General features: G+C 37.8%; 1 protein-coding gene across 10 annotated transcripts in view; it reads right to left on the bottom strand.

Annotated features, from left to right (window-relative positions):
* LOC106067485 (fibulin-2-like) overlaps nucleotides 1-25408 on the bottom strand; it is a 56486-nt gene that overhangs the window by 5491 nt on the left and 25587 nt on the right. For 7 of the 10 annotated variants that reach the window (XM_056038844.1, XM_056038818.1, XM_056038855.1 and 4 more), the window contains 3 exons: nucleotides 24731-24860; nucleotides 24364-24555; nucleotides 16714-16970 (listed from right to left, as the gene is read on the bottom strand). In XM_056038844.1, coding sequence (XP_055894819.1) covers nucleotides 16909-16970; nucleotides 24364-24555; nucleotides 24731-24860 — 384 coding nt within the window. In that variant the 3' untranslated portion in view covers nucleotides 16714-16908. Of the gene's footprint in view, nucleotides 1-16713; nucleotides 16971-21810; nucleotides 22267-24363; nucleotides 24556-24730; nucleotides 24861-25408 lie in introns of those variants that run through there. The other 3 variants (XR_008779421.1, XM_056038824.1, XM_056038834.1) reach the window with 2 other exon arrangements.

The raw sequence follows: 25408 nt of genomic DNA, 5'->3' as shown, positions 1-25408 counted from the left end.
GACAATGGTCTGTGGTCAAACTGGATTGTGCAACCTCCTGGGTATCAGAGGTATCTGTCTAGGCGTTGGACACTCACGCTACTGATGACGTAATGCCACTCTCTATGTATCAGTTCTCTGCACTTTACCGGAAGGAAGCCATCTACTTGGTGCAACACACAGCAAGCTATTACAGATGTACTGTTAAGATAAATACAATATATTAAGATTTGGTACAACAACAAAAATTAAAATACAAGAAGAGGACAAAATAGGCTGAATTTTCTCTATTGCCAAGTCGCACTCGGGAATTCAGGTGACCCTCGTGGACATTCCCCTTCTCAGCAACAGGGAGAGGGGAAACACTACGTCAAGATTTCTTTTTTCTTTTTCTTGGAAGTTTTAGGTACAAAAACATTTGTAGCCTATTGGGGTCTGGTTTAACTTTACCCCCAACAACAACTTGACAAACTTCTTTAAGACTTGTTTTTCGTCTTCTGGGGATTTTTAGGTACAAAAACATTTGTAGCCTATTGGGGTCTGGTTTTACTTTACCAGTACCAACAACTTGATAAACTCCTTTTGTTAGGTTTAATCTCTTTAATGGTTTGTGTATTATGTGAAATGGTCTCAGAACATGAATAATATTATTGTCAATAAACTGACAATAATTAAGATCCTTATCAATAAGTTCCTCCGTAGTTATTTCACTAAACCGACAATCAATAAGTTCTTTAGTAGTTAACACATTTTCACTTTCTTCTCTTTTATATGGTATGTCACTGATATCATTTTCAATATAATGGCAGTCATTTAGTTCCTTATTAGTTAAGACATTTTCAATTAATACTCCCTTATCTTCAATCTCTCTCATATCATTAATAATATAATTACAATCCTTTAGTTCCATATTGGTTAAGACATTTTCAATTACTTTTCCATTTTCTATCTCACTGATATCATAAACAGTATAATTACAATCATTTAGTTCCTTACTTGATAAGACATTCTCAATTTCTTCATTATCTTCTATCCCACTTATATTATTATCAATATCCTGGCAGTTATTTTGTTCCTCATTAGTTAATATGTCATTTTCAATTTCTATTTTATAGTTCACATCTTCCTGTAATGACAGTTTTACTTCCAGTTCCATTTCCAACTTTACCACTTCTATTGCCTTTCTTTCTAATTCTAATTTTGATCTTTCTAGATCTAGTTTTTGTCGGTTTAAATCTTTTAATCTTTCTAGATCTAGTTTTTGTTGGTTTAAAACAAACTCTCGTAAATCATCACCCTTAATTCCAAACATGTGGGCCTGTTCTATTAATACCTCAATTGACCTAGGTTTAAACTCGTCCAGTTCTATTTCCAACTTTACCACTTCTATTGCGTTTCTTTCTAATTCTAAATTTAATCTTTCTAGATCTAGTTTTTGTCGGTTTAAATCTTTTAATCTATCTAGATCTAGTTTTTGTTGGTTTAAAACAAACTCTCGTAATTCATCACCCTGAATTCCAAACATGTGGGCCTGTTCTATTAATACCTCAATTGACCTAGGTTTAAACTCGTCCATGGTAATCACAAATAATAAGAAATATTACTGAATAAGCGTAAATTAACTTATAAAGGTTAAGTTAACAAGTAACGTTCAATTTACACAAGACAATAAATTATAAAAAAGATCAACAAAAAAAAAAAAAATTCACCCTTTATCTCCCCTACTGAAAAGGCAATGTACACTCGACCCTGAATGCTCGATACGACAAAAGAAAACTCAACTTATCTGTGTCTGATGCCAGGAAAGAAATGACAACTCTTTCCACACGACAGTGTTGCTTTAAGAATATAGAACTTCTGGAGTGTCAGGTCGCTGTTCGTCCTCCTTGTAAACGCTTTATGACTCACAGCGGATTTAGAAAATGAAACAAATACAAAACAAAATTATTCAAACATTGATATGATACTAATAGTAATAAAAATGGGTGCATAAAAAAAATGATTATCTAGTCAGGTAGTACAATAATAATCCAAAAAGATACCAGATATACAAATAATCAAGTCAGTCCCATAGGTTAGACACAGTGATACAGGCACTTGCAATTTACTTTACGTTCAACGATGACCAAGTCGCTCAAGTCCAGTATAATCCAACATCAATGTAACAAAGGTAGATAATTCACGATTACTCGAGTAATTGCATTCATGTAGAATAGTCCAATAGTAAGTGAGTAGTAGTAATAGTAGTAGTGTCTCTTTAAATGGTGATGTCTTTTTAAATGGTGATGTCCCTTTAAATGGTGATGTCCCTTTAAATGGTGATGTCCCTTTAAATGGTGATGTCCCTTTAAATGGTGATGTCTTTAAATGGCGATGTCTCTTTAAATGGCGAAGTCTCTTTAAATGGCGATGTCTCTTTAAATGGCGATGTGTCCTTAAATGGCGATGTGTCCTTAAATGGCGATGTCTCTTTAAATGGCGATGTCTCTTTAAATGGCGATGTCTCTTTAAATGGCGATGTGTCCTTAAATGGCGATGTCTCTTTAAATGGCGATGTCTCCTTAAATGGCGATGTCTCTTTAAATGGTGATCCTCTTTAAGTAGTGATGACGCAATGACCTCGGTATACAAGAAGTAGCTGCAAGTCAAAATTAGTCAATGACCTTTCGTAGAGTTCTAGTAGACTGCTTGACTTCAACAATAACGTGTGGATGGCGAAAAAAAAATAGTTCCTCCGTGTTCTCAAAAATGTAAACAATGTCAAGTTCTTCAGTGTGTGTTAAAAGACTCAATTACTGGCCGAACGAGGCCCAAAAATGTCAACGAGTAGTAGGTTACAAATAATACAGATTGCCTTGAATCCAACCTTAGTAGACAATGTCATGTACAATAGTTACTGTCCCAGACCGGACGAAGCTCAAAAAATTCGGTATCCTATTCTTTGCTTGTGTTGCTTATTCTTTATTTTCTTATCGACTTCTTCAGCGTGACGAATGACATAACAGGTTTAACTGACCTGCACGGACTAGCCCTCAGATAGATGTCAAGAATAATACTGTATTAGTACACCGGTTAATACACTGGTGTTTAATAATACAGGTAACAGGTACAACGATACCTGCCCGGACGAAGCCTCCAGATGTCAGAGGTCTAATTATATATATATATGTACTGCTGCTATGCTCTGCTTGTCTCTTGTTCTTGTTGACTATGCTCGCTAGGGGTATGAATCCTCAATAACACTTAACAATACTTGCTTATTTACTCACATACGAACAGTTACCACTAGATAGCCTACACATCAACTCCAAATCTCCAAGAATATAACAATATTTTAATATCCAATATTGCTCAAGTAAATATTAATAAACAAACACCAGTCCAGGAACATAATACAACTTATAAATACATAAATACCAGTCCAGGAAGTAAACGTCCAACCTTCCTGGACCGGGAGCAAGACCTTACTGACTAACACATTCTCTCGCACATTCAACGAAGACTTAATCACTCAGTTCACAACACGTGCAACACTTCGCATTCATAACAAGGGGATATAACAATCATATCAAATATCAAACTAACATTCATTCTCGCCATACCTCTCCCTGACACAAGGTTAAATAACATTTTAGTTTTATGTTCTTATTTGATTTATAGACATTCCTGTTAATAAATCCTAATGTTTTGTTTGATTTTTTTTTTATAGTTTCATCAATATCTGGATTCCATGACAGTTTTTCATTTATTATAACACCTAGGTATTTTGCGTTTTTAGTCTGTGTTACTGGTTTGCCATGAATAAGATAAGTGGAATTAATTTGTTTTAGTTTTTTTGTTACTCTTAACAACTGACATTTTTCTGGGTGGAAAGACATGCTCCAATTTGATTCCCATTTCTGTAATTCATCTAATTCTCTTTGTAAAATATCTGTGTCTTGTGTTGTTTTTATTGTTCTATATATTATGCAATCGTCTGCAAATAATCTGACTTTTGTTCCTGAAGTAATGCAATTTGGTAAATCATTTATGTAAATTAAAAATAGTAGTGGACCCAAGACTGTTCCTTGAGGTACACCTGAGTTTACTGTTATCGGTGTTGATTTAGAACCATTTATTATTACAGTTTGTTCTCTCCCTATCAGAAAATCTTTAATCCACTGATGCAGTGGACCATTAATGCCGAAATATTTTTATTTTTTAAGCAAACTATGGTGGTGAACTTTGTCAAAAGCCTTAGAAAAATCTAGTAAGATAGCATCTATTTGTTCACTATTATCTAAACCTTTTGAAAAATCATCAATTAGTCCTATTAGTTGTGTTTCACATGATCTATATTTCCTAAAGCCATGTTGGTATGGTGTGAGGACATTATGTTTGTCTAAGTGGTTTATGATGTTGCTACTTTTTTAAATAGGGGGGTGACATTAGCTTCTTTCCAGTCCTTTGGTACTCTGCCCTGGTTAAGTGAAGCCTGAAAGAGTATTTTGAACACTGGGGCTAGCTCATTACTTAGTTCTTTGAGTAATCTAGCTGGAATACCATCAGGTCCAGAAGCTTTATTTGGTTTGGTGTTGGCTAATAGTTTTTGAATTCCATTTTCTTGTACTACTATATCTTCTATGTTGTCTACTTGGTTCAAATTCAGTAATATGTCTTTGTCTCCTGGGGCTGAGAATGCTGATGTAAAGTATTTGTTTAGAATGTTTGCTTTAGTTTCATTATCATTATGTATTATGTTATGTTCATCTTTTAATGGCGCTACGCCTGTTGTTTCCATTTTCTTAGACTTAATGTATGACCATAGGTTTTTGTTGTTATCTTTAGATATTACATTGTTTATGTATTCACTCTGCAGCTGTCTGCTTACTTTTTGGGTTAAGTGTTTAATTTTTATATACTTTTTGTAAACTCTTTCTGCATTAGTTTCTTTAAATTTTCTATATAGGTTTTCCTTCTGTTTACAAAGCTTCTTTAGTCTATTATTAAACCAGCATTTATTTATTTTGTTTGATGTGTATTTAGTTGGTATATGATTTTCTATAATGCTTTTAAGATGGTTTTTAATGAAATTCCAGAGGTCATCGACTGGTTGGTTAATGTCTTTTTCTAATAAGAATGTTTGTTGAAAGTTTAATGCAGCTTGGTGTAGTTGTGTTAGGTTACATTTATTCCAGAGTAAGATTTTTCTTTTGGGTTTTGTATTGGCTACTGCTTTTATCTGACTGTGTATTTTTATGATCTCATGGTCTGATAGACCAGGGATAATATCATAATCAACTACTAATCCAGGTCTGTTGGTTAAGAAGAGATCTAATGTGTTGTTTAATCTAGTTGGCTTTTTAATGATTTGATCTAAACTTAGGTTGTGTAAAGTTTCTATGAAAAGCTCATTTATGTCCTTAAGGTTTTGGTGTTTATCTATGGTTAGTGTTTTCCAATTTATATCAGGTAGGTTGAAATCACCCATAATCCAAAAAACTGCATTTTTATTTGTCTCTTGTCTCTTTAAGTGTAGTAATCTGATTACATAGTTCCTGCATGTATTCTAAACTAGAATTTGGTGGTCTGTAAATGCTGCCTATTATTAGGGATGTTGAGGTGGTATTAATTTTACAAAATGTTGATTCTATATTTTTTGAGTTAGGTAAGGTAATTTCTTCTGCTATAAGAGTGTTTTTTATTGCTAAAAGAACTCCTCCATGATTATCAGCCCTATCTTTTCTAAAAATTTCATAATTACTATTGAAAATTTCTGCATTATAAATTTCAGGATGTAGCCAAGTTTCTGTGCCTGCAATTATGTCTGGTTTCTCACATTCTAATAAAATTTCTAAGTCTGCTGTTTTGTTCCTAATGCTTTGAAAATTTATTACTAAGGTTTTAAGGTATTTTGGTGTTACTTCTTTAGTAGGTTTGTTTAGTGAGGCTGTTGTATTAATTTTAGTAGATTTAGGTTTAACAGGAGTGGATCTGGCTAGTGGTTGGTTAGTTTGGTTTGGGATGGTGTTTAGGATGTTGTATGGGTTAGAAGTGTCTGCATCAAAGGAATCAAACAGTCCTGATGTAAACTGAGGTAACCCACACGGTACACAGTGCCATGATGCATCTTTGTTGCCTAAGGCATAATACACAGGTGTATTCATATGGAGACATGATGCATGGTACCATTCATCGCAGGTGTCACATTGAATGGCTTTCTGTTTCATGGTGCATACTTTTTTGCAGATGTTGCATCTATCTTTAGATCTAGGCCCTGGATTTGACTCTACATCCCCTGCTATTAATATTAACAGTGATAGGTATTTATTTCTGCTGTGTCTGATTGAGAACTTCCATTTGTGATGGGTAATCTTCTTTAGTGTTATGGATGTGTATGTTAGGTTATTTTTTAAGTTGCTTTGATCTAAAGTGTGATGATTGATTATGACTGTTGTTTCCTTTTTAAGTTTAGTGTTGACTAAGGTAGATCTGGTTCTGTGTTCAGCTAGTGTGTATTTAGTAATTATTAGGATAAATAGCCAGAGCAATTTCATGATGACTGTTGTTGATTTTAGTGTTGTTGATTTTTGATATCTGTAGTGGGCACAGTAGGGCGGGTGGCCGGCTACCGTGGGCACAAGGTTACTGCGGGCAGAGCTGATGTGCCGTGGGCAGCGTAGTTGACAGGATAAGTCCAGTGAGTTGCAGAGGGTTTGGCGTAGCTATGACGTCTCGCACAGATCTGAGTCTATAGAGACGTCGCACCTAATAAGTTGACAGGGGGGCTGTCGAATAGACGGGCAAGGCCGATAGCGCCAAGTAGTAGAGTTGAGTAGATTCGCGTAGGCGGGAGATGATACTCAATAGCAGATAGGCAGTTGATTAGGCAGACAATGCCAAATAAATAAGCAGGCGAGTGATCCGATAAATAGGCAAGTGCAGTGCTGAACAGCACTAAGCACAAAGGCAATAGGTGATTCTCGATAGCAAATAGGCAGACACCTGAGGGAGGCACCAGGTATTCCTCTTGGAGTAAGAATAAATGAAATAGTCCAGACTCGACTGTTCAACGATAGAGAAATGAGAGTGTCTGGCTTGATTTAATTTACCTTATATACAGGCCTGAAAAATGCGGGCGGAAACAGGAAATGTCCTAGGCTAAGAATTATCTTACAGTGGGTGAATATGACTTGAGGTGGGAGTCGCACCTTGGAAAGGTCAATAGATGTGTTGGTCCGAGTGATCTCCTAGATCAAAGAGAGACGCGGGAGAAGGGGGGGGGAGAAAGATTGACTTGCATTCCACCCAAGGTGGTGTCAACTGCGGCTGTCAGACATCCGGTGGGTAAGAGATTGTGTGTTTACCTTTCCCCGATCAAGGGCAGATAAATAAAAGGACGCCAATGTGGTGGACTTAGGTCTAGCCTGGAGAGTAAAAGGTGGGGCGGGTGAAGAAATTGGGGATAGGACGGGGAAATATTTAAAATAAAATAAATAAATAATAGTAAATAATGATTAATGCTGTGATAAATTTGAGTGACTCTGACAGCTAGCTTTTGACTTGTCACAGCCTTAGTGTTACTAGAGCCAATGCATACCGTGTAGTGTGCGTTAGGCCTTAGTGTTACTAGAGCCATTGCATACCGTGTAGTGTGCGTTGGGCCTTAGTGTTACTAGAGCCATTGCATACCGTGTAGTGTGCGTTGGGCCTTAGTGTTACTAGAGCCATTGCATACCGTGTAGTGTGCGTTGGGCCTTAGTGTTACTAGAGCCAATGCATACCGTGTAGTGTGCGTTGGGCCTTAGTGTTACTAGAGCAATTGCATACCGTGTAGTGTGCGTTGGGCCTTAGTGTTACTTGAGCCAATGCATACCGTGTAGTGTGCGTTGGGCCTTAGTGTTACTAGAGCCATTGCATACCGTGTAGTGTGCGTTGGGCCTTAGTGTTACTAGAGCCATTGCATACCGTGTAGTGTGCGTTGGGCCTTAGTGTTACTAGAGCCATTGCATACCGTGTAGTGTGCGTTGGGCCTTAGTGTTACTAGAGCCAATGCATACCGTGTAGTGTGCGTTGGGCCTTAGTGTTACTAGAGCAATTGCATACCGTGTAGTGTGCGTTGGGCCTTAGTGTTACTAGAGCCAATGCATACCGTGTAGTGTGCGTTGGACCTTAGTGTTACTAGAGCCATTGCATACCGTGTAGTGTGCGTTGGGCCTTAGTGTTACTAGAGCCAATGCATACCGTGTAGTGTGCGTTGGGCCTTAGTGTTACTAGAGCCATTGCATACCGTGTAGTGTGCGTTGGGCCTTTGTGTTACTAGAGCCAATGCATACCGTGTAGTGTGCGTTGGGCCTTAGTGTTACTAGAGCCATTGCATACCGTGTAGTGTGCGTTGGGCCTTAGTGTTACTAGAGCCAATGCATACCGTGTAGTGTGCGTTGAGCCTTAGTGTTACTAGAGTCAATGCATACCGTGTAGTGTGCGTTGGGCCTTAGTGTTACTAGAGCCATTGCATACCGTGTAGTGTGCGTTGGGCCTTAGTGTTACTAGAGCCAATGCATACCGTGTAGTGTGCGTTGGGCCTTAGTGTTACTAGAGCCATTGCATACCGTGTAGTGTGCGTTGGGCCTTAGTGTTACTAGAGCCAATGCATACCGTGTAGTGTGCGTTGAGCCTTAGTGTTACTAGAGTCAATGCATACCGTGTAGTGTGCGTTGGGCCTTAGTGTTACTAGAGCCATTGCATACCGTGTAGTGTGCGTTGAGCCTTAGTGTTACTAGAGCCTCTCTAGAGTGACCACGACATGATGGCCACGAAGCTCTGGACGACACCAGAGCGTGACACTGTGTGTACTTTAGGAAGTCTGACTCAAAAATGTGTAAGAACAATCTTACTAAGAAAAGGAAAGAGTTAAACTAGGACTATGAATTTGACACTTTTGCTAAATTGAATGTCTTGGACATTTTTTTTAAATTTAAAGTTTTCTATAATTAGAATGAAACACGCAAAAAGTGAATACTAGAAACGGACAGAATCATTTGAAATGAAGACACAGAATCATTTGAAATGAAGACACAGAATCATTTGAAATGAAGACACAGAATCATTTGAAATGAAGACACAGAATCATTTGAAATGAAGACACAGAATCATTTGAAATGAAGACACAGAATCATTTGAAATGAAGACACAGAATCATTTGACATGAAGACACAGAATCATTTGACATGAAGACACAGAATCATTTGAAATGAAGACACAGAATCATTTAAAATGAAGACACAGAATCATTTGAAATGAAGACACAGAATCATTTGAAATGAAGACACAGAATCATTTGAAATGAAGACACAGAATCATTTGAAATGAAGACACAGAATCATTTGAAATGAAGACACTGAATAGAAGATTTAAGTTGTTTTTTTTTAATTCTCACAAACATTTGTCTGTACAAAATGTTTAACTTCGAAATTAAAATTTTTAGAACTTATTTATAACTAGAAAAGAAATAAATCACTGGATTTTTCTATTTAGAAAGAATATTTATTGAAATTTGAGATGTTTATATTTTTTTGAAAAGAAAACTCTTTTTGGTTTGTTTTCAGTAAATGTTACAAGACGTCGGCAACTTTTAATAATGTCACTGTGGGAGCAGACAGCAAAAACTAGAAAAAAAACTTTTTAAAAACAAAATTCTAGATCTTTTTAATCAATCATGTAGTTAATTTGTATTAGGTCTAGACTAAATTTGTGCGAGTGGAAATATTTGTAGTGTTTTGTTGAACGTATTTTTTTTTGTATGCTTAAGCCTAGAGCATGCTCAGTGCGCTATGTCACTTTAGTGGTCCATTGGGGGGGGGGGGGGGCGATGGGGTGTATCTGGGAGAAGGTTACAGGCGACCTTTTCGTAAACAGTTAAAAAAAAAAGAAGCTGCTGGAGTCTGAATTCAAACTCAAGTCTCCAATAAAAAAGGCCGACTTGTTTGCCGCTGAGCTATCCAATTACTTATTAAAGTAGATTTTATAGTTTATTGACAACTTACACAATTTTAGCGAACGACCTAATTCGCAACACAAGGCTTATCTCCCTTTACCTAAGTAGCCCCTACTGTCTCTCGATATAACACATAATAGGGTTTGTTGGACTAGTCCGTTTCGTTTCTTTGATTAAAAAGTATTGGGCCGGAAGTCGCTTTTTTCCCTATATATCTTTGTATTTTTCAGTTCTCTTTTTAAATTAAACTGACATTATTATGCTATAATTTTAAGTGTACCTGATAGAGAAAAAAATTCTGCACAAAAATACGGGTAGTTGGGATATAACCCGATAGAGGCTATAAAAAGAAAAGACCTGAAACTATCGCGTGAAACTACACATTTACAGTACTTTATTTGATGAGTATTTTACCCAAGATTTGTGTTGTTTTTTTAGGACTAGCTTATTTCATGTACCCGGCATTTTCCGATACACAATTTCATACACAAAATAATTGTTGAAAAAATTGTAGTGATTTTAAACTTTAAATGATTACTTAAAAAGGAGTTTCTCTAATCAATTTTGAATATTATTTTGTTAAGAATGTCAATGTTTATTTTGTCTGTTCTAGTTTCTTAAATTTTTCTTGAGTAAAGGGGTCGTTTTTCTCCTAATGGGTATACCTGATTTCTCCAAACAGCCTTTGTAAAATATTTTTCCTAAATAATGCTATGTTTATAAACGAAAAATCGCATGGCTGCATTAGGATGAATGTACGTGTTAGTATATTATATTACTAGGTAACTATAAATAACCGCATAAATAGATGTAAGTTTAATTTTTTTTCTGTTAGACAAAGTCATATGGCAAATTTTTGTTTATATCCTAAATCTAAAAAGGAATAATAATAGAATTATACAGTAAAAATAATCACTAAGTTTTTCTTTTAATAGTTTTGAAAGTCTAACTGATAAGATTACAAAGAGAGTTTGTGTTTTTGCAGATGTACACAAGCTACACTATGAGTCAGTCCATCTCTTCTAATTGTTTAGAAATGAGTGTAAAAATGTAGGCTTCGATATTTTTTGCCTGAATTTAAGAAGTTACAAACTTCAAACAACTAATATATTGCCTCTTCCATAAAACTTTGTACTTAAAAAATAAATTTATCCAATGCTCGAAATCCTGCTTGTATACTTAGGCCCTATTTAAATCGATCCGGTATCAATGTATTAAGTAGCAATAACCCCGCAAAAAAAAAAATTAAATGAAAGAAGATTGAGATATACATATATTTTTGTGACGGTACGCACCGGTACGGGGTACCGGCACCTTTTTTCAATGTCGGGGAAAAATGATTACTTTTCTTGTAATTCAACGTTAATTGTTAATTTATTATTAGTTGAAAGTTAGGTAATCTATCACTGAGTACCGGAGCCTCTTTTTTTTATTTTTACAAAAAAAAAAGCACTTTATATACTTTCATCCGACATGCCGTATTATTAAAAACACCTCTATGTGAACTTCTCAATCATCTAGAGTCTTAGACAGTCATTATTTTAGACTAGATTTAAGTAGAGTCTAGACCTAGATTTAGTAGGCCTATTATTATTAAAAAAAATAATCAGTCATTATAGACATCATTCGCAATTTTATTATTAGGTCTAGGCATTGAAAAGTAAATCTATTAATAAACTATAATAGATCTAAGTCTAAGTAGGCCTACTAACTTATTAAATAAGTCATTATAAGTAGAAGTATTATAATGAATATTGTATAGATCTAGATTGACTAGATTATAGATAGATCTATAGATAGATCTCTAGTAGATTAAGTATAGAGTATAGTAAACGTATTACAGTATTATTAGATCTATGTCTTATGTCTATATCTAATAATTAAAAAACTTTAGTCTTTATTAATATCTAGACTTTTTTCTAATAAAAACTGACTATAGGCATAGCATAGGCTAGACTCGGCAATCTAGTCTCAAGATAGAATCTATACTATTACTATCTAGATCTATTCGATTTTTATATATAGATCTAGACTAGAATTATATTATAGATCTAAATATACTAATGGAGAGGTGATATGCGGTGTTAGCCGTGACCCGTATATGTCGAAGGCGCCGTGTTAGCTAATAGCGTTGCACAAGAAACAAACCTGGGTTTTTCTAAACTCTAATACTTGGTCTGTGGCATTTTACGTCTCGAGAGACGATCTTTTCCCTTTGCAACTTCTTGTGTAACTAAAGAGGCCAATCCTTGATACACAGCTGCGATCGCAGGTTGGGCATATATAATCACCAGGAGCCGTTGCATTTTCCCCCTTCTTTCTGCTTCTGTTGTGTATGACATCTGCAATCTGTGACCCTTCCTTTATGCTCTCTCTCCATGTGGATCTGTCCAGTGCCACCTCTTCCCAGTTGCCAGTGTCGATTTTGAAGAGCTTCATGTCGCGTTTGCATACATCCGTATAACGTAAAACGTAAAAGTGGGCGACCAGCGGCTCTCCTGCCTTCTATTAGATCGCCATACAGGATGTCCTGTGGAAGTCGACCTACTGGCATTCTACTAATACTTGGTATGTAATAGTAAAACAGCACCTACCTAAATAAATCATAACTAGCTATCAAAAACCTATATTTATTGTAGTATATATAGGTCTGTGGTAGTATTTTATATAGCCTTCGTAACTTCTTCTATAGAGAAATGACTTTTGTAATTTCTTTTACTGAAAATTGGGCTATTCGCGTCTGACACATATATAATTTTTATGTTCAGCAACAAACCCTATTGATTAATGACGTGGTGTTGTTTTCATTGATTTCTGTCATTGACAATAAATAGATGCGAACAGTTTCAACCTGCTCCATGAATGGGAAGTGGGAGAAATAACGTGGCACAAAAATCCACCCAGAAAGACTAAATGAGTTGATATAAGCTTTGTAAACAAAAAATAAAAAATGTTGTAACTATTTGTATCAGGTGACGCACGAAAAAGTAGTCCGCCTCTAGTGCGGAGGAGTAGAAGTGAGCAGAGTGTGACAATCTGGTGGCCTATATCTCTCCTGCGGAGTAACACTCCATGTGTCTTTCGTGGTGCTGTTTTAGTCACTGGAGTGAGAGGGACGTGGGGGTGGGGTCTTCTGTACTCTTTGATAGAAAGTATTACAATAGTGGAGGCGCACCTGCAAAGTGGCTCTATCAATGAAACACCGGATATTTGCAAAGCTTCTATCAACTCACTCTGTCTGTCTGGTCAAAAACAAAAGTGTGTCCACGTTATTTCCCCCACATCCAATCTCAGATCAAACTGATATCTTGCACAATTATTTCTTTTGCCTGACAACACAAGAATCAATATAAACAATTAACCAATTAGTTTATTAACTATTGGTAATCAACATTTTTTTATCTTAAACAAAGGAAAGAAATCGTACTTGACAGATGTGGTAGTATAAGTTGAATTAGTCTCCTTGTGGACTCGAGCTCTGCCTCTAATGTCAACCTTCACAAAGATACCCCCCCTTTCTTCCCCACTCCCCTTTTCACAATTGGTCTAGACAAGTGATAGGATCATAGCGCATTAAGAAAGCTAAAAGCTAAACAAAAACCATTGGCAAAAATATTTCTATATTTCTAATCGCACAGATATATTCTATGGAAGTCCTATCTTCATATAATTACAAGACTGATCCAAACTAAATGGCACAATTATAAGCTTTTTTAAAAAATGTTTTTCTAGTCTTGCGGATACATTTCATGATGATTGTGTGCCAGCAAAGGGGAGCATATAAAACCGGGTGAAAAAGTGGCGCTCCTTAAGGTCAGTGGCAAACGCGTCGAAAAATCGTGCTTCGACTGTGCGTACGCAGTTGTAGTAGCGGAAATTGAACAGAGGCTGAACAGAAGCCCTAAGAAGTCCAGTCGCCTGACCCAGCCCTTGTGACATGTGGCGCCAGTTAAAAGGGAGAATGTATGCCAATAATCCACGCATGACCCGAAGAACAACATCCTCACTAAAGTTCAGCAGCGGAATTGCACAAGTCGAGGTTAATATGCTATGATAGGCACATAAATTATTTGACGCAGCAGGAATCACTTTCAGCATTGAGGTGCGCTACTTTTTAAGTTTTTAGCTGAATTACTAAAATCAGTTTTATATCTAAGAGAATTAGTTGTACATCTAAGAGATTCAGTTGTTGATATAAGAAAATGAACTGTAGAACTTAGAGTCATCACTGAGGAGAAAGAGAGATGACAGTGTCATCACTGAGGAGAAAGAGAGATGACAGTGTCATCACTGAGGAGAAAGAGAGATGACAGTGTCATCACTGGGGAGAAAGAGAGATGACAGTGTCATCACTGAGGAGAAAGAGAGATGACAGTGTCATCACTGAGGAGAAAGAGAGATGACAGTGTCATCACTGAGGAGAAAGAGAGATGACAGTGTCATCACTGAGGAGAAAGAGAGATGACAGTGTCATCACTGGGGAGAAAGAGAGATGACAGTGTCATCACTGAGGAGAAAGAGAGATGACAGTGTCATCACTGAGGAGAAAGAGAGATGACAGTGTCATCACTGAGGAGAAAGAGAGATGACAGTGTCATCACTGGGGAGAAAGAGAGATGACAGTGTCATCACTGAGGAGAAAGGGGGGTCACAGTGTCATCACTGAGGAGAAAGGGGGGTCACAGTGTTATCTATTAGGAGAAAGGGGGGTCACAGTGTCATCAATGAGGAGAAAGGGGGGTCACAGTGTTATCTATTAGGAGAAAGGGGGGTCACAGTGTTATCTATTAGGAGAAAGGGGGTCACAGTGTCATCAATGAGGAGAAAGGGGGGTCACAGTGTCATCAATGAGGAGAAAGGGGGGTCACAGTGTTATCTATTAGGAGAAAGGGGGGTCACAGTGTTATCTATTAGGAGAAAGGGGGGTCACAGTGTTATCTATTAGGAGAAAGGGGGGTCACAGTGTTATCTATTAGGAGAAAGGGGGGTCACAGTGTTATCTATTAGGAGAAAGGGGGGTCACAGTGTTATCAATGAGGAGAAAGGGGGGTCACAGTGTTATCACTGAGGAGAAAGGGGGGTCACAGTGTTATCTATTAGGAGAAAGGGGGGTCACAGTGTTATCAATGAGTAGAAAGGGGGGGGTCACAGTGTTATCTATTAGGAGAAAGGGGGGTCACAGTGTTATCTATTAGGAGAAAGGGGGGTCACAGTGTTATCAATGAGGAGAAAGGGGGGGTCACAGTGTTATCTATTAGGAGAAAGGGAGGTCACAGTGTTATCAATGAGGAGAAAGGGGGGGTCACAGTGTTATCAATGAGGAGAAAGGGGGGTCACAGTGTCATCACTTAGGAGAAAGGGGGGTCACAGTGTTATCAATGAGGAGAAAGGGGGGTCACAGTGTCATCACTGAGGAGAAAGGGGGGTCAAAGTGTTATCAATGAGGAGAAAGGGGGGTCACAGTGTCATCACTGAGGAGAAAGGGGGGTCACAGTGTCATCACTGAGGAGAAAGGGGGGTCACAGTGTCATCACTGAGGAGAAAGGGGGGTCACAGGCAGTGACATAACTATGGAAAAAGAGAGATCACAGATCATATTGATGAGAAAAAAGAGATGACAAGACCTTATTAGTCATAGTAGCATACGATCCATACTGTTCATCGCGAGGGTAGCCTTCCTGTTTGTGCTCGCCCCACGGAGTTGGTGGTATTGTGGAGATCTTACCGCTAAAGTGCGAAATCCATTAATGTTCAGATTCACTCGGTATTGTGGAGATCTTACCGCTAAAGTGCGAAATCCATTAATGTTCAGATTCACTCGGTATTGTGCACACTAACTTATTAGCCACGTTTGTATGGCGAATTTTCTCTAAGTCATCTGCACATTAACAGCTTCCGTCCCGTTAAAGTTTTGATTAAGGTTAGTTTAGGGTTAATGTTAGGGTTAGGGATTAGTATTAGTGTTAGCGGTAAGGGATAGGGGTATGGTTTAGTTGTAAATGTCGGGTTAGGGGTTAGGATTATTTATAGGAATAGAGTTTGGAATTGGGGGAATGTAATTTGCACATATATCCTTATTTTCTTCACTTTAACAAGTGCCTAGTAGGTAATGTACACTTTTTCTAGGTGAATTGCACATAATCTGGGTAATTTCAGTAAATGAATCATTTTTCTGCACATTTATGTATTTTCACACTTAAAATTAAGCGGTAACATCTATCTGTCTATGGCGGTAACATCTATCTGTCTATGGCGGTAACATCTATCTGTCTATGGCGGTAACATCCATATGTCTATGGCGGTAACATCTATCTGTCTATGGCGGTAACATCCATATGTCTATGGCGTTAACATCTATAGTGTCGACGTTACGTTAAGGGTGTTTTTGATCTCCATTCTTAAAAAAAAATATTTTTTGTTTTGCTGAATATAACAAAACAAACTATGAGGGTTAATCTTATCATTGTATACATTTAGAAAACTGTGTCCTGCTATAAAATAAGTCTTGGATTTTTAGAGTACAGAATAGAATGTTAAACTGCTAGTGACATTAACCTACTAGAAAGTTTATCTGATGGGACAATTAGTGGACCAATCAAAGGTGGACACATCAGCAGCAGCATTAATAAACTATGACGCAACCATATAATTGTCAAAAAGTGTTGTTACTGGAAAGAATTTAAAAAAAAACTGAAACAAATAATATTTTAACCCTAGAAAGAGTTTTGATGGAGCGAAACAAAGTTATTCCAAAAGAATTGAAGTTTGAGAATAGTTTAATCTATTATTAGCTTGTCTCACAAAATAATGTAGAATTGTTTTAATTATTTTTTAAATAAAAAAAATACTAATCACTTTATTAGTCTCAATACAGGTTATAGCACATGAATATTTGGCAGTCAATAAAATTGTCGCCAGATCTGCATGACGATATCGTCTGCTATTCCAACCAATCAAGGCTCGGTGTTGTTCCTTAACCCAATCACATACTCAAACATCGCCATCAGTGCTGTCTCTGTCAATAGCAAGTGAACAGTCAACATTTATTTCATATTTGTTTTGGGCTATCAGGACTGTTTGAAACAAATAAAATGAACTCAATTATGAAAGTAATTCTGGGAATCCACAAATGATCAAATTGTGGAGTTTTAAAGAATATCGAGATTATTGTTCTTTTATCTTTCTTTATTCAACCCTCCATCGGGAAGATAGTAGAAAAAGACTCAAAATACAAAAACCATTGACCTTGACGGTGGTACTGTTTCAACGTTCCGTTGAACAATCTTCTGACATACGCAGATTCAGAGGTGAGAACAAAGTTAATCGAACACACCACTAGCACAAAATACAGCAACTCAGCGCTTAATAGTTTCCTTGAGTTTAATACAAAATAAATAATTCAAAGTACAAGTCATGCAATGAATTCAGATCCTATCTTTAAAAAAGTCAGGCAGTGTTTCTCACATTTTAGGGTGGCGACACCCTAGAAAAAAAACCCTGCCCGCTCCCATCCCCCGTCGTCCTGCGGGAGGTTTGGCCTAGGAAGTAAACTATTTTCAACTCTGAAGGAACATCCGAAATATGTAAAACATTTTACAAACATGTAAAACCGATGTGGGCGTGTAGCTCTAGACAGCTAGTACAACTGAATCGATGTGGGCGTGTAGCTCCAGACAGCAAGTACAATAAAACCGATGTGGGTTTGTAGCTCTAGACAGCTAGTACAACTGAATCGATGTGGGCGTGTAGCTCTAGACAGCTAGTACAACTGAACCGATGTGGACTTGTAGCTCTAGACAGCTAGTACAATAGAACCGATGTGGGTTTGTAGCTCTAGACAGCTGGTACAACTGAACCGATGTGGACTTGTAGCTCTAGACAGCTAGTACAATAGAACCGATGTGGGTTTGTAGCTCTAGACAGCTGGTACAACTGAACCGATGTGGACTTGTAGCTCTAGACAGCTAGTACAACTGAACCGATGTGGGTTTGTAGCTCTAGACAGCTGGTACAACAGAACCGATGTGGGTTTGTAGCTCTAGACAGCTGGTACAACTGAACCGATGTGGACTTGTAGCTCTAGACAGCTAGTACAACTAAACCGATGTGGGTTTGTAGCTCTAGACAGCTGGTACAACTGAACCGATGTGGACTTGTAGCTCTAGACAGCTAGTACAACTGAACCGATGTGGGTTTGTAGCTCTAGACAGCTGGTACAACTGAACCGATGTGGACTTGTAGCTCTAGACAGCAAGTACAACTGAACCGATGTGGGTTTGTAGCTCTAGACAGCTAGTACAACTGAACCGATGTGGGCGTGTAGCTCTAGACAGCTAGTACAACTGAACCGATGTGGGTTTGTAGCTCTAGACAGCTGGTACAACTGAACCGATGTGGACTTGTCGCTCTAGACAGCTGATACAACTGAACCGATGTGGGCGTGTAGCTCTAGACAGCTGGTACAACTGAACCGATGTGGGTTTGTAGCTCTAGACAGCTGGTACAACAGAACCGATGTGGGCGTGTAGCTCTAGACAGCTGGTACAACTGAACCGATGTGGACTTGTAGCTCTAGACAGCAAGTACAACTGAACCGATGTGGACTTGTAGCTCTAGACAGCTAGTACAATAGAACCGATGTGGGTTTGTAGCTCTAGACAGCTGGTACAACAGAACCGATGTGGGTTTGTAGCTCTAGACAGCAAGTACAACTGAACCGATGTGGACTTGTAGCTCTAGACAGCTGGTACAATAGAACCGATGTGGGTTTGTAGCTCTAGACAGCTGGTACAACAGAACCGATGTGGGTTTGTAGCTCTAGACAGCTGGTACAACAGAACCAATGTGGGTTTGTAGCTCTAGACAGCTGGTACAACAGAACCGATGTGGGTTTGTAGCTCTAGACAGCTGGTACAATAGAACCGATGTGGGTTTGTAGCTCTAGACAGCAAGTACAACTGAACCGATGTGGACTTGTAGCTCTAGACAGCTAGTACAACTGAACCGATGTGGGTTTGTAGCTCTAGACAGCAAGTACAACTGAACCGATGTGGGTTTGTAGCTCTAGACAGCAAGTACAACTGAACCGATGTGGGTTTGTAGCTCTAGACAGCAATTACAACTGAACCGATGTGGGTTTGTAGCTCTAGACAGCAAGTACAACTGAACCGATGTGGGTTTGTAGCTCTAGACAGCAAGTACAAATGAACCGATGTGGGTTTGTAGCTCTAGACAGCTGGTACAACAGAACCAATGTGGGTTTGTAGCTCTAGACAGCTGGTACAACAGAACCGATGTGGATTTGTAGCTCTAGACAGCTGGTACAACTGAACCGATGTGGGCTTGTAGCTCTAGACAGCTGGTACAATAGAACCGATGTGGGTTTGTAGCTCTAGACAGCTGGTACAACTGAACCGATGTGGGCTTGTAGCTCTAGACAGCTGGTACAACTGAACCGATGTGGGCTTGTAGCTCTAGACAGCTGGTACAACTGAACCGATGTGGGCTTGTAGCTCTAGACAGCTAGTACAACTGAACCGATGTGGGCTTGTAGCTCTAGACAGCAAGTACAATAAAACCGATGTGGGTTTGTAGCTCTAGACAGCTGGTACAACTGAACCGATGTGGACTTGTAGCTCTAGACAGCAAGTACAATTGAACCGATGTGGGTTTGTAGCTCTAGACAGCTGGTACAACTGAACCGATGTGGGTTTGTAGCTCTAGACAGCTGGTACAACTGAACCGATGTGGGTTTGTAGCTCTAGACAGCTAGTACAACAGAACCGATGTGGGTTTGTAGCTCTAGACAGCTAGTACAAGAGAACCGATGTGGACTTGTAGCTCTAGACAGCTGGTACAACAGAACCGATGTGGACTTGTAGCTCTAGACAGCTGGTACAACTGAACCGATGTGGACTTGTAGCTCTAGACAGCTGGTACAACTGAACCGATGTGGGCGTGTAGCTCTAGACAGCTGGTACAACAGAACCAATGTGGGTTTGTAGCTCTAGACAGCTGGTACAACAGAACCGATGTGGATTTGTAGCTCTAGACAGCTGGTACAACTGAACCGATGTGGGCTTGTAGCTCTAGACAGCTGGTACAATAGAACCGATGTGGGTTTGTAGCTCTAGACAGCTGGTACAACTGAACCGATGTGGGCTTGTAGCTCTAGACAGCTGGTACAACTGAACCGATGTGGGCTTGTAGCTCTAGACAGCTGGTACAACTGAACCGATGTGGGCTTGTAGCTCTAGACAGCTAGTACAACTGAACCGATGTGGGCTTGTAGCTCTAGACAGCAAGTACAATAAAACCGATGTGGGTTTGTAGCTCTAGACAGCTGGTACAACTGAACCGATGTGGACTTGTAGCTCTAGACAGCAAGTACAATTGAACCGATGTGGGTTTGTAGCTCTAGACAGCTGGTACAACTGAACCGATGTGGGTTTGTAGCTCTAGACAGCTGGTACAACTGAACCGATGTGGGTTTGTAGCTCTAGACAGCTAGTACAACAGAACCGATGTGGGTTTGTAGCTCTAGACAGCTAGTACAAGAGAACCGATGTGGACTTGTAGCTCTAGACAGCTGGTACAACAGAACCGATGTGGACTTGTAGCTCTAGACAGCTGGTACAACTGAACCGATGTGGACTTGTAGCTCTAGACAGCTGGTACAACTGAACCGATGTGGGCGTGTAGCTCTAGACAGCTGGTACAACAGAACCGATGTGGGCGTGTAGCTCTAGACAGCTGGTACAACAGAACCGATGTGGACTTGTAGCTCTAGACAGCTGGTACAACTGAACCGATGTGGCCGTTTTATGTTTTCTAATAAACAAACGTAAAATAATTTGACCAAACTTCTGTTGTGAACTCAATAGACTGTTGGTATTCACAGATTTAACTTGAGATGAGATATAGATCTAGATCAAATAGTAATGAATAAAATGATTTTAAAAACGTCTTCACTCTTTCAAGTCTCTCTTTCAAGTCTCAAGATTGATCTATCTGCAGTCTCACATTTGCACTAGGTACGCTAACTTCATCATCGTCATTGCATAATCACCAATCAATCGCTTAACCTCTTCTTTCCGCCGCATAGGAAACAAACACACTCCAAAACAATTTTTGTCAGGTCTTTGCGCCCCCCCCCCCCCTATAAGAGGAAATCCCTCTCCCCCCCCTCCCCCCAAAGAAACACTGCAGTAAAGATACAGATGATCAATAATCCAAAACAGTATAATATTAATAATAATCGAATATGGATATAATATTTATTTAAAAAACAGATATCGTTTTTAATTGATTTGAACAAGTATTACAACGATATAACATAATTAAAGTGTATTTTAAGCTAGAACTCAAAGAACATAGGCCTAATGTAAATAATATTCTAATGCTAAACAAGCAGCCATTTAAAATATAAGTATTAGATCTACTTACAAGGTGACCTATTCGTCTCAAAACGGATATTACAAAAAACCCGCGAAAATTCAAGGCTAGAAATGAGTTGGCGGCTATGGGAAAAATCCATTGGAATCCCTCAAGCGCTGCACTACTTTATTTCTTCTAACTAAAGTATACAAAATAATTTCTTATGTAGGAATAGCGTTGTTGTTTATTTTTTATTTTTTGTTTTTTTTTTAAGTTTACAAAGGATATTGGAATAATTAGAATTTATACAGAAAATATTTTAAAAAAATGATGATTTAACCGCCCTTTACATTTGGCCGCCTGTGCACAATAGATAGCAACGGCCCTGGTAGTGTGTTTAGTTGATGGTGTTGACCATCACGTTTTTTTTCCTTGGGCATATGCAATAGTGTTGAGCAGTCAAGTAAAACAATAACACATTGGCATTGTCAGTCAAGCATGTAGATCTATTTTACCAGTACACTCATTACAGAGGTCAAGTGTTTCATTACACTCCAGCATATGTTTTCTTTGTTTGCTAAATCTAATTGTAGAAATTTGTATCAATTTCTTTTATGCCATTTTAAACTTATAAGGTTTTCCGTTATATAATAAGTCAATAGAATTAAACAATGAAATTAGCTTTCTTTCTAAAGGTTTTAATGCAAGGCAAAAAATACACACACACACACATGCACATCTTTATATATATATACACACACACATGCACATCTTTATATATATATATATTTATTTATATATGGAATAAAATATGTTTAAAAACTTGTTGCGCTTGAAATTCTATTGGAATCAGCCTTGTTAGCACAAAAATAAATTTCAAGTCAGATCTTCGTGACATAACTTAAAAGGTCAGAGAGAGAGTGTATGTTGCAATGCTGAAATACAAATATGTCTTTGAATATCAACTGGAAGCTATTCTATTCTCTGGATTGATACACTAACAAAACTACAGACTCAAAAATATATCTTGTATTTTTTTTCCTTGACTTGTCTGACATTTTCACACGTAAAAAAGTCTAGGGTTTACTTGTATTCGAGGGAATTCTTAACACTGCTGTTTAATTATGTATTATTTTTTTGGCTAACCGCTTTGGTCGATGAAGACATTATATCTAAAAAGTGGACTTTTAAACTGTTGGGTTTTTACAACTCTATCTCTTGGGGCCCAAAGCTAATGGGAACCAATCGAGGCTTTTTGTCTTTCACTCCATTGAAAGAGTGCCCAAGGATTGTTTCAAAACAAATAGTACATTACCGGCAAGGATCTGTTGATGGACGAATTTGAACATTTTACTGTTCAACGCAGTCAAGAGAATCAACCTGGGAAGTTCATAGTTTGGGTGGAAGAGTCCTTTATTGTTATTCTTAATTTGTTACTTTTAAGTGATCGTGTTTTTGTATGATTTTTTTTTTTTTGTAATTCAGTCGTCGGCGATCTCTATGTGTGTGTGTTTATGTTATGGTTTGATTATATCCTGACCTGTGTTAGTGTCGCCACTATGACATTTCTCTTATTTTAAAAATTGTTACTATATTGGAAACAAAACAAATTCTATATTATGATTATTTCTTTATTTTTTATTTTTTTTATGTTTTTTATTTTTTTTTATTTCTTTATTTTTTTAAATTTTTTTTTAATTTTTTTTTTCGGAAGACGCCAAGTAGCTGTCCAATCACACTATGGATGATATTGAGATCAAAACTACACAAACAAATATACGACACAGACAATAAAAAATCAATATTCTCTTTTTTTTCCCCCATTAATTGCCTATGAAAGAGCGACATCCACCAAAATAACAAAGAAATAAACAGATTTTTTTGTTATTCTTTTAAATAAGAAAAAAGTTTTAGTTGATGTGAATGTAGATGTGAATGTAGATATTGGATTTCATGATTAGAATCGTGTCCCTTGAAATATCAACTGCGATACTTTCCTTTGTTTTATCTTATCTTATAAAATACAGACGTCACTACAAAAAAAAAATGATTCGTATCTCCAGATCAATCTAGTCATGTATGTTAATCAATTACTTAAATTCTGTCAATCATTGGCTTTTCTGGCTGACTCAGGCAACCCATTCCATGCTTTAAGCTACAAGGAAGAAGTATGTGTACACGTTTCTCCTAGCATAGGGATAGAGGAACGTGCCTTTATCTTTGTGTTTTTCTGAGTATTTTATTAGGTTTTGGTTTTGTATTTGTTTATCATGGTTCAGTGTTTTATGTATAATTTCTACTTCAAGTCTTCTATCCTGAAGGGTAGGCTAACTAAATTTAATGATTTTAATAAAGGTTTTTTTTCTAATCAAATATGAATATTCAATTGTTATGAATCTCACTGATCTATTTGTGTCTGTTCCAGTTTCTTAATGTTTTGAGTTGAGGGGTCCCATACAGAGGATACCTATTCTATTATTGGCCAAACCAAGGTTAAATAACATTTTAGTTTTATGTTCATATTTGATTTGTAAACATTTCTTTTAATAAACCCAAATGTTTTGTTTGATTTTGTAAAACCATTTCGTCAATATGGGGATTGCATGATAATTTCTCATTTTTTATAACATCTGGGTATTTTGAGTTTTTAGTTCTTATCATCTTAATATATGTGGCAAGGTTTAATGCCAACTATGAGAGCATAATAATAATAATAATAAGGCTTGTCTTCGAGTCCGAAGATTAATGAGGAATACAGTATTTCCCGTGGCTGCGCAGCCCCAGCTGTGACCTGCATATTTTGCCACATCCTGGGCAAGCATAACCATTGTCCACAGGTGGTCGATTTAGATTTTCTTTTCGTCGTCTGCGTTTGTCCTCGGCAGCAGATTTTCTTTTGGTCTCCACTTGAGAGCATAGAAGACGTGAAATACAAATGTACCAAATCTATACTGTTTACGATTGCTTACAGACTGATGAGTATCTTATAGAGTCGTTCGTTAGACCTACACTATCCACTAGACCTTACTTACTCTGTTGAATAGCTTTAACCCTTCCAGTCCGAGATAAAGAATGTGACGGAATGGGTACTAACTCGACACACTGGTTGCTCTCTGCATCAAACCTGTAACCTTTGCGACAGACGCACTTGTAGCTGCCTGGCAGATTCTGACAGACTTGACCATTGGTACACGTCACAGTCTTCAACTTACACTCATCCACATCTGCATTGGGATTTTTAGGGTTAAATCGGGTTTAGTAAAGAGATGTGTCCACCCAAGGTTTTGGAAGCAAGTGAATGTGTAGTTTAAGGTAAATGGTTTTCTAGTTGTGAATTCGTGTGTGTGTGTGGCTGTGTGTGTGTGTGTTCTTATAATATTTCTCAATTATACAACTTACCAACGCAGAGTTCGAATCGGGAGCTCCAGATAAATCCAGATCTCTGACAAGAGCAGGAGATATTAAACATATTTCTCTGTAGACCGTCGAAGTCGGTATTTTCATTAGGCAGTATTGTACACGTTGGGTCCTGGGTACAAGAAATATAGTCCCTGACTGGCCATATGTCAATATGCAGGCGAGTGTTGGCACTAACAGCCGACTATTGAAGTCAATAAACTCTGATGTCAAACAATGATTGCTAAATGTATTCTAATATCAACAAATGGACACCCACTGGCTGGTTTAGTGGAATAAACAAATAATAAAAAACAGCGCGAAGTGGGTTTTTTTCTCCAAGGGGCACTGATAGAATTGACGTGAAGGCTTGATGGCTGGAGGCTCGCTGTTGGCCTATAAGTCTTATAGAATTAACTAGTGTTTACCCACCGGTTACACCCGGTATTTTTTTAAAGCTAATATATTTTTAACAATTAAAAGAAATATTCATAAATCTTGCTGTCTCTATCCAGATTCATTTCTTTATGTTCTAGTAGAGGTCACATATTTCAATCAACTTTGATCCTTTTATTTTGTCAATAAGTGTGACGCAGCTAGACGATTTTAGAATACTTTAGAATTTACAACTTTAGTTCAAGGGCTTACATTTGATAGACCTACATTTCATAGACCTACATT

This window comes from Biomphalaria glabrata, chromosome 1 (genome assembly GCF_947242115.1).
Source record: "Biomphalaria glabrata chromosome 1, xgBioGlab47.1, whole genome shotgun sequence".
NCBI lineage: Eukaryota > Metazoa > Mollusca > Gastropoda > Planorbidae > Biomphalaria > Biomphalaria glabrata.
Note: the sequence above shows the minus strand (reverse complement) of the source record. Positions and strands in the feature narration are given on the sequence as shown.